Source organism: Gadus morhua, chromosome 22, assembly GCF_902167405.1.
Source record: "Gadus morhua chromosome 22, gadMor3.0, whole genome shotgun sequence".
Lineage (NCBI taxonomy): Eukaryota > Metazoa > Chordata > Actinopteri > Gadiformes > Gadidae > Gadus > Gadus morhua.
The window spans coordinates 17,950,217-17,960,216 of record NC_044069.1 but is presented as its reverse complement, the minus strand read 5'-3'; the positions used below and the strand labels follow the sequence as shown (position 1 = coordinate 17,960,216).

The window sequence follows — 10,000 nt, the reverse complement described above, 5'->3', positions numbered from 1 at the left end:
ACCCCTCAACTTAACATATTTTATGCTATATGTATTCAAAATATTGATTGTAATTTCAAGCACTCCATACTAAAGTTAATTGTATTGCGCTGACCTCCAAGCAGGCCTGCCAAATCATCTGTTTGGTTCCAAGGGGCGGGACTGGATGTACACAGCTGCTCGTCCAAATGACTTCACCTCATATACACAGCAGTGATGCATGCTGGGAATCCCAACATGCATCACGCACACACACCTGACCCCCCCCTTAGTGTGACTCAACACACCCACACACCTGACAACTGTTTGTGTTTATTGCCCAACCACACTGATCAGCTGAGCTTTTGTATGTGAGCAAGTGTGTGTGTGTGTGTGTGTCTGGACACGTAGGGTTTATTTTTACATTATGATTAAACTAAGCACTCATTTAATGTATTTGTGTGTGTGTCTGGACACGTGGTGTTTATTTTTACATTATGATTAAACTAAGAACTCATGTACTGTTTTTGTGTGTGTGTGCGTGTGCGCGTGTGTGCTGGCCGTCTCCCAACAGATACATCCAGAACTCCCAGCCCTACCTGAACAACATCACGGCGGTGGGCTGCATGATGGCTCTGGCCGCCGTGTTCCCCCTGGGCATCGATGGCCTCCACGTCGCCCGCAGGCAGTTCCCTGTGGTCTGCCAGGTAGGCGTCTCTGTCTGCTCCCTGCTGGGGTAGGGCCCTGTGGTCCGCCAGGTAGGCGTCTCTGTCTGCTCCCTGCTGGGGTAGGGCCCTGTGGTCCGCCAGGTAGGCGTCTCTGTCTGCTCCCTGCTGGGGTAGGGCCCTGTGGTCCGCCAGGCAGGCGTCTCTCTCAGTTATTTGGGGCGACCCTGGCTGTCTCTTAAATGACGGTGAGACTGGCGTGAGCAAGCAACGACGCAAGGATGATAGAGGAACGGCTCCGTTTGTCTTTACCTCCTGAGCCTTCATGGCTGTCGCTCGGCTGCTTGAGGAGAGCTGCGTCTCTAAATGAAAGTAGGGTTGGGGGGGGGGGTTGTTTTCATGTTCAAGGTCTTACTCCAAAAGCTATTAACCTTGGAGGAGGCTTAACGACAAATGTGCAGATATTTTAAGAGTTAATTTGATTTATTAATCTGTTGAACTGCAAAGTATTTTTCCTTTCCTGTGTCTCATCCCCCGCCCCTCTGTTTTCCCCACTCCTCCCATGTCCTTTCTGTCTCCCCCTCCTCTCCCATTGCCTCTCTGTCTCCCCTCTCCTCCCCCTGTCTCTCCCATTGCCTCTCTGTCTCCCCTCTCCTCCCCCTGTCTCCCCCATTTCCTCTCTGTCTCCCCTCTCCTCCCCCTGTCTCCCTGTAGTTCCGTCTCTGGCTGCTGGGTCTGGGCTTCAGCCTGGCGTACGGCAGCATGTTCACCAAGATCTGGTGGGTGCACACGGTGTTCACCAAGAAGGAGGACAAGAAGGACAAGAGGAAGGTACGTGAGCCACTGAGTCTTAGTGGAGCTCCATCCAGATGGAGCCCGGGGGGGGGGCTGCTGTCCTGAAGAAAACAATTAACACATGCCGCCCCAGGTGTGTGTGTGTGTCTGTGTGTGTATCCTTGTGCGCACTTACGTGTCTGTGAGTGTGTGTGAGTGTGTGTGTGTGTGTGTGTGTGTGTGTGTGTGTGTGTGTGTGTGTGTGTGTGTGAGTGAGTGAGTGTGTGTGTGTGTGTGTGTGTGTGTGTGTGTGTGTGTGTGTGTGTGTGTGTGTGTGTGTGTGTGTGTGTGCGCGTTCACTCGCGTGCCTGTGTGCGTGTGTGTGTGTGTGTGACTGTATGTGCATTCCCGTGTGAGTGTGTGCATGTGTGTGTGTGTGTTGGGGTGTTTCTGGCCCGATATTGGCGTTTTATTAACTATGGGATGCGGGCGTGTGAAAGCAGCCGCTCCGATGTGAATAATAATGCGTCCCCGGTGCCTATGAATCCAAGCGCTGCTGCTCTGCCTCTGCTGGCATCCATCATCTCTGCTCACTGCTCTCCTCCTCTCCGTTTAGAGACACTACCTGTTTCTAAAGCTATTTATTTCACAATTCTCCACATCCGTAGGAGGTTCACAGTCAACATTTGGTGGCTTGGCCTTTAGGCAGGAGGAAAGCCATTGAATAAAGAAGCCATTATTACCCCCGGTTTAGCCTACTTCTTCATAATCATTTCTCGTAAGTGAACGTAGGCGTAATGGTGCTGTGTCATGCATTACAACATGGTAGGTACACACTATTCATGAGTTACACTATATCCTGTAAAAGATCTAATGCCTCAGGTTTTTACCGTGTTTATCTGTTGGCTTCCAGTGAGGGATTATTGAGTTTAGAGCTCTGTTGTCCTTTCCAAAACGCAGCCCGTCATTCACGCCAGCTCACGCTGTGAAACGGCGAGGCTGATATTCAGACTGAGCAACTTTATTTAACTCTGAGCACTTATTAAGATTCTATAAATGAAAATTGATGTTCGGTTAATGATTAGTTCATCATTAACACATATTAAGAATCTACAAATGAATATTGATGATTGGTTAATGATTAGTCCATCATTAACGCTTATTAAGAATCTACAAATGAATAGACATGTTTGGTTAATGATTAGTCCATCATTAAAAGTTATTAGGAATCTACAAATAATATTGATGCTGCTTGGTTAATGATTTGTTCATCATTAACACTTATTAAGAATCTACAAATGGATAATGATGTTTGGTTAATGATTAGCTCTTCATGAGCCTTATAAAGACTTTTGACTGAATGTGGACTTAGTAATTTCCTTGTATTCCTTCAGAGCGTTGTAGCAGCTGTAGCTGCTATATGGCTAGGCGTGTCTGTTCTACATCTGGGTGGACGCCCCGCTGTGTGTGATGTTCTCAGTGAGAGGGGAGCGTTTCCTCGTCCTGTTACAGGCCCCACTGTGTGTGATGTTCTCAGTGAGGAAGGAGCGATTCCTCATCGTGTTACAGAGCACCACACTTGTTTAGTGCTATGAGACTGCCGTTTCCTGCAGAGTGCCCCGAAAACGTCAAGATGATATGAAAAGATTAATGTTTAAATACATGTTTGAATAGCGAACAGTGATTGGGCCTAGTAATTGTCAACAAAAAACGCAGTAAACTGCTATATTGTGTTAACTGTAGGCTCCTTAAACAAAAGGCAGTGCCCTGCAGCCAGCAGAACGCCCCCTGTCTGACTGGGGCCTAAATCAGTTTTTAGTATAAAAGGCAGTAAGATATCCTTGAATCATATCTTTCATTTATTTGGCATAATTAGTTTTGCATTCAGCAATGTTGCATATCTGCACGGAAAATAGCTTTCGGCAGACTAAATCAATAAAATATCAGTTTCCAACCCTGAATTCTCATTTCGGCCTATCCCTAGTGTGTGTGAGCATGTGCGTATGTGTGTCTGTGTCTGTGTGTGGGTGTTTCTTTATATGTGAGTGTGTGTGTGTGTGTGTGTGTGTGTGTGTGTGTGTGTGTGTGTGTGTGTGTGTGTGTGTGTGTGTGTGTGTGTGTGTGTGAATGAGTGTGTGTGTGTGTTTTATTTTTTTTTTGTGGGTTTTTACTTAACCATGAGGCCGCTCGACTCCATACGTCAGACTGATTTATTCCTCCGTGGATCATCTTCATTTTGTACACCATAGCTCTCTCCCCCTCTAGTTGGTCCACCGAGAGAGGTGACACCAATTGCTTGCCCTTGAGCGTTGCGTGGGGTCTATTTTTCATGTAACTACGGCCCCGAAACAGTTCCACAATTGGTCCCCAAGGCGAGAGACCCGCCTCCTCCAATTGCATCCCTGTCCTCAATAATCGAGCCCCCACGTCTAGCTGTGAGTGACACATGCTACATCCAGTAGGGGGATAGAGAGCATTCAGGAAGGTTTTTAATCCCCTCAGGAGAGTGAGAGACGGAGAGAGAGAGAGAGAGAGAGAGAGAGAGAGAGAGAGAGAGAGAGAGAGAGAGAGAGAGAGAGAGAGAGAGAGAGAGAGAGAGAGGGAGAGAGGCAGGTTGTGATAGAGAGGATAATATCATTGGGAGCTGAGATGGAAATTGTATGGCCAGCAGTTGCAAGTCCCCGCCTCATTATTTTGGTCAAACCTCAACCTTTTGTCCCGCGCAGCTCGACAGCTATTGGCTGATCTATCTCCATGCAGGGACCGAGGGTCCCGGAACGTTCCCCGTTAGCAGCGATGCAAAATAAACAAACCTAAATGGTGTGGCTCAGGGGCCGCACGCCTCGCTGTATGCTAAGGACAACCCATTTGTGTTTTAAATTGGTGTCCGGTGAGGATGTCCATACTGCAGGTGGCATCACTTACACACACACACACACACACACATACACACACACACACACACACACACACACACACACACACACACGCACGCACGCACACACACACACACACACACACACACACATGCACGCGCGCCTCTGACCCCGTATTCCTGAGAACGTGTTCCCTGGCAGAGCGCAACCAGGAACCAGTTATAAAGCATTGTTCGTACATGAAGGCCCAGCTGTCATATTCAGCTCTACATCATGATTAGGATGTTGAGAAATTGGTTTCATCATTTATACAGGGTAGGTGAATGACTTACAAACTAGTAACAATAAAAACGTAATAATGCTGCAATTCAATACTTTTGTGTGAGGTCATCTAACATGAGGCTATGTGTGTCTTAGGATTTATAAGTACCATTGCAGCAGTACCAAATAATAAGGAGTAAGAAGAAGTAAGGCATGACTGTCCTCGTGGTCAATGAGCCACCAAATACCTGACTCCAGCTTTCTTGCGACCTCACTAAACAACACTCCTTAAAGTAGTACACAGTGGTTCACTTTAACCTTTGAGTGGATGAAGTCATAGTGATGATAATAACTGTGAAGCAGGCAGGGACTTCACAGTGGAAAACCACCACCTACCGTAAGACAAAGGCAGGGGAGAGCGATGGGGGGGGGGGGGGCTGTGGAGGGGAGGGGCTCCACTAGTGGGGGTCCCCTGTGCTTCTGTTTCCCCATCATCAATAACCTTGAAGCACTGAAGCTTGTGACTAATGACAACGACATCAACAACAACAAATTCATTCCACCGAGCGATGCGCGCGGCACTGTGGCCTCTGAAACCATTTCGCTGTTGAGTTTCTTTCTTTATTAGAATACATGAAGGGTCCCTATCTCTATCGATCGGGTCCTGGAAGCTGCCCCCCCCCCTCCTCCTCCTTGGCTGCCGCCGGGGGCTTGGGGGCAGATTGAATCGGTCACAGCTACAGAGGGCTCACGGTTTCCCTGGTCAAGCTTGGCTTCTCTTCTATTTATGGCTCAGTGAATCCCTAGCCAGGAGCCATGGGGTAGGGGATTTGGGGTAATATCTCTCTGCCCCTCCACCTCCCCTCGTATAGTAACCCTTCCACATCGGGGACGTGTTTGTGTCTATTTCTCTGTTTGATTAAAGTCCCTAATAGTCCATATTTTGGGGCTTACTTACTATTCATCAAAACACCCAGAAGCTTTTGTGGAATCCAAACACATTTCGTCCAAAATATACAAATCCTGCCATGTTGGTGACATCATAAGTTGGCATTTTCCCAAAGGAAGATTCTCCAGGATTTTTCGGTGTGTCAGCAGGATCTGATTTAATTCCAAAGGATTTGTTGCAGTAATTTTCCCCCTCAGAAGTCTTTGCCTGAACTTGCTGCTACGGTACATAGGACAGCTTAGCGGTGTACCCTGCTGTGTTAGTCAAAAGCATAATGGTTTAAAGCTCACTATGGGACTTTCCCTTACCCCATGTACCCCATTAAAGCATATACATCTGATATATGCTACCGTAGGAAATACACTACCATTCAAAAGTCAATCATTTCATGTTTTCCATGACAGTTGTAACATAATTGCACAAGGTTTTTCCAATCATCAATTATCATTTCAACACGATTACCTAAACAATGTACAATTAGGACACAGGAGTGATGAATGCTGGAAATGGGCCTCTCTTATTCCATAATTCCAAGCTAGAATTGTCATTTACCACTTTAACAATGTCTAGACTGTGTTTCTGATTATTTGTTGTTATTTTCATTGAAATAAACAGTGCTATTCTTTAAAAAAAAAAAAGGACATTTCTAAGTGACACAAAACTTTTGAATGGTAGTTTCGCTATAACTGTAGCTACAACTCAAACCACTAGAGGCTACTAATGGGCAAGTGTGGATAGTGCCGCTTTAAATGTCTATTCATGTCCATGTTCTCCCTGTTTTGCCAACAGCACCTTGAGCCATTCAAACTGTATGCCACGGTGGGGGTGCTGCTGGGCGTCGACGTGCTGTCTCTGATGATCTGGCAGATCGTGGATCCTCTACACATCACAGTGGAGGTGCCATCAATACACCCTCCTCTCCCCCCGTCCCGTTGGCTATCTGGCTGCTAATGGTTGATCTGTAGCTATCTGTGTTAAACTCAATGAAGTTCTTCTTTGTTTGTTTTGTGTGTGTGTGTGTGTGTGTGTGTGTGTGTGTGTGTGTGTGTGTGTGTGTGTGTGTGTGTGTGTGTGTGTGTGTGTGTGTGTGTGTGTGTGTGCGTTTGTGCGTTTGTGTTTGTGTGTTTGCGTGTGTGCATGCCTGCGTGTACGTTCATGTATATATGTGTGTGGCTCTGTGTGTGTAATTGTCTGTGCGTATGTTTGCGTGTGTGTGTGTGTGTGTGTGTGTGTGTGTGTGTGTGTGTGTGTGTGTGTGTGTGTGTGTGTGTGTGCGTGCGTATGTTTGCTTGTGTGTGTGTGTGTGTGTGTGTGTGTGTGTGTGTGTGTGTGTGTGTGTGTGTGTGTGTGTGTGTGTGTGTGTGTGTGTGTGTGTGAGCAGAAGTTCACTCGAGAGGCCCCCAAGGGGGACTTGGATGTGTTGATCCAGCCGCTGCTGGAGCACTGCAGCTCAGAGAAGATGAACACCTGGCTGGGTGAGGCTCATCCCTCCATCTCTCTGTCTCTCTATCCCATCATCCCCGCCCTCCTCCCTCAACACCCCGGCAGAGGGAGTCCGGGAAGAATACTGCATTCCTCACAACATATAGTATTTGTTGATGACTCAGATTCAGTTTTGATCCTTCTTGGAACTCCTGACACCTATGGGTGCATAGGTGTCAGGTGCATCTTTATACTCCCTCAGATCTGTTTCAGCGTTTCGCAACTTCTGTGCAGGATGTAGAAAGACAACCCGGCCACACAAAGAGAGAAACATGAAAGGCTTTGGTCCTTGTTCCAGAGAGACCGTGACAGCAGAATAGAGGGTTTGTGTCCCTTCATCAGCAGACGTTAGGGGGGTGAGCTGAGGAAGAGGCTCCTAGCAGCAGCTGTAATCTGCAGCGTCCCCCCCCCCTCCCCTGGTGACTAGCGGTGCATATTAAGCTCCCTGTGATTACAGCCCCGGTTCCACCTCAACGTCAGCGCAGTAAACAAGTACATATACACAGAACATCAACCCATCGCGCCGCTTGGGACTACACAAAATGAACTACTTTACGGACGCACCTGACTTAATATTCAATCTGTGGGGAATTTTTCTCAGTAAATATTGAAGAATTAAACCATCAGATTGTTTGAGTGTGTTGTTACTTTTGAGTTTTGTCTCGATCAGCAAAAATATTTCCTTCTAAATTTTCGTTTCCTTTTTTATAAATGACTTTGTATATTATAATCGACTCTTATGTTTATATGAGCGATGATATGGTTTCGACTGCAGGGGTTGCGATTCAGTATCCCCTTCTGAATCGTAAAGAAGGGGTTACTGAATCGTAACCCCTTCTTTACGAAGGGGTTACGATTCGTATTCTATTTGAATACGAATCGTAACCCCTGTCTGTCTATTTGACAGACATGAGTCTGTCAAATAGACAGACTCATGTCTGTCTATTTGACAGACATGAGTAAAACATGTCAAAGATTCTACTTACATATTCAAATTGTTTAAATGTACACAACATTTTAGAAAAGCAATCTGTTTTAATTTTCCGTCCATGTTGTCTGCCCGCGTGAACCCGGTATGCATCCATTGCTTTTAGAGAGCGTCAGAGTGAGAGCCCTTGCTGTCATTGTGAAGGGTTGGTCTTGATGTACGAGCCTTGACCTCAGCGTGAACACAAACCAATCCAGTTCCGCGATGGCTACAGCGGCTGTCCCTGTTGTGGGAGGTCCATTGTAGCGCGCTACAGGAGCCTATCGTTCCCACCCCATCCCCGCATTCATGTCCTACAGCTGTGGCTGCTGGCCGTCAAAAAGCCCCGCGCTGCCAAAGACAAGGCACTGAGAACCCCGAACCTTCTTCAGGTCACTGCCAACCCCCCCCCCCCCCTCAAACCATGCGGTCACATTAGCATATCATACCATCTGGACCGCATAATAACACACACACACACACGCACACGGCACACGCAGGCATCAACGCACACACGCGCACGGAGCCACACACGGCCAGTCCGGGCAGCGTTGACGCAGAGCTGGCAGAGAGGACCCTGGGTAGACCTGAGTGGACGTGCGGAGGAGAAGGGAGGTGCGGCGGTGTGAGGAGGAGGATGAACCCCTGAGGGGCCCTCTGACCGGTGCTGGTCTTGCAGGTGTGGTGTACGGCTACAAGGGCCTGCTGCTGCTGCTGGGCATCTTCCTGGCCTACGAGACCAAGTCCATCTCCACGGAGAAGATCAACGACCACCGCGCGGTGGGCATGGCCATCTACAACGTGGCGGTGAGTCAGGCTGCTGCCGCCGGCCGAAGGCTGCAGCATTCACACATGCACATGGGGAGGTAAACTCAAAGGTTAATCCACGCGCGTGTGTGTGTGTGTGTGTGTGTGTGTGTGTGTGTGTGCGTGCGTGTCCTCACACCCTGCAGTGCTGTATAGCAGCTGCTGTGGGTCTGGGCGGCCAAGGTTAATCTGTTTGTCAGTTGTGCATCTCGCTTTCGCTCTCGCTCTCCTCTCAGACTCCCTCGCTCTCCTTTCACTTCCTGTCCTCCACCACCTCTTTCTCTCTCGCTCTCAGTCTCACTTTCCAGTCTCTCTCTATCTGTCTCTGTCTGTCGCTCTTTATTTTCCTCTCTATCTATATATATATTTCTGTCGCTCTCTCTGGTTTCGTTTAACTTCCAGCGTCAAACACACTTAACTCCACACGTCAGGAGAGCAGATTGAGATGGCCGAGAGGCAAAGGATCCCTCTACTGAACAGCTCCCACCGCTGGCGGGGAGTGTGGCCGGCCTTGGTCAACACGGCGCGGCTGGGAGCTGCCTTTGTAATGGGCCTGGTATAAATAGACAGAGCTAAATATATATGCTAATGATTCCCTATGTATCACCATAATGAGGTCACAACTATTATACGAGCTGTGACCACATATGTAGGTGTAACTACAGTAACCAGCCCTCTTGCATGTAGTCAATTAAAAGTGTGTCCAAGAAAGTCAGAAGTTACTACACACTAATTGCATTCATCTAAAGATGCAAGCTTTACTTACATTACAGTCAGAGGAGTCTCCGTTCATGTGATTTAAATGACATGGCGCTCATGCAGGTTTTCTTCCCCCAATAAACAAGACAATGTCTTGAACACTTGATTCTTGGCCGTCGGTTCTGAACTTTCTAATGGCAACAAGCTGACTGGCCAGAAGCGGGGAGCTGCTCTTCATTGAAGGGCCCCACGTTGTCCCACGGCTCTGATACAAGCGGTGAGGTGCAGGGGAGAGGGTGAGAGGAGCTAATGGCTACTCCTGAGGGAGTCTGCATCAGCCACAGCAGAATTATATCTGACAAACTGGATCTACGCCAGGCATCTCCATCTGAGGAACAACAACACGGCGCGGAAGTGATATTTATATCCCTTCACAGGCATCAATAGGCCCTCCTCTTCTTCTGCATACGCACACACACATTCATGCAGGCCTACGCACATCAACACACATACCTACGCACACCTAATGCACACCCACGTGTAGAAGCGTACAACAGGAGCG

General features: G+C 47.9%; 1 protein-coding gene across 1 annotated transcript in view; it reads left to right on the top strand.

Annotated features, from left to right (window-relative positions):
- The window catches only part of gabbr1b (gamma-aminobutyric acid (GABA) B receptor, 1b), a 110,435-nt gene that overhangs the window by 89,808 nt on the left and 10,627 nt on the right, over positions 1 to 10,000 (top strand). The window contains exons 17-21 of the mRNA XM_030347829.1: positions 533 to 665; positions 1,338 to 1,454; positions 6,273 to 6,380; positions 6,865 to 6,958; positions 8,612 to 8,739. Of these exons, the coding sequence (XP_030203689.1) occupies positions 533 to 665; positions 1,338 to 1,454; positions 6,273 to 6,380; positions 6,865 to 6,958; positions 8,612 to 8,739 (580 nt within the window). The remainder of the gene's footprint in view (positions 1 to 532; positions 666 to 1,337; positions 1,455 to 6,272; positions 6,381 to 6,864; positions 6,959 to 8,611; positions 8,740 to 10,000) is intronic.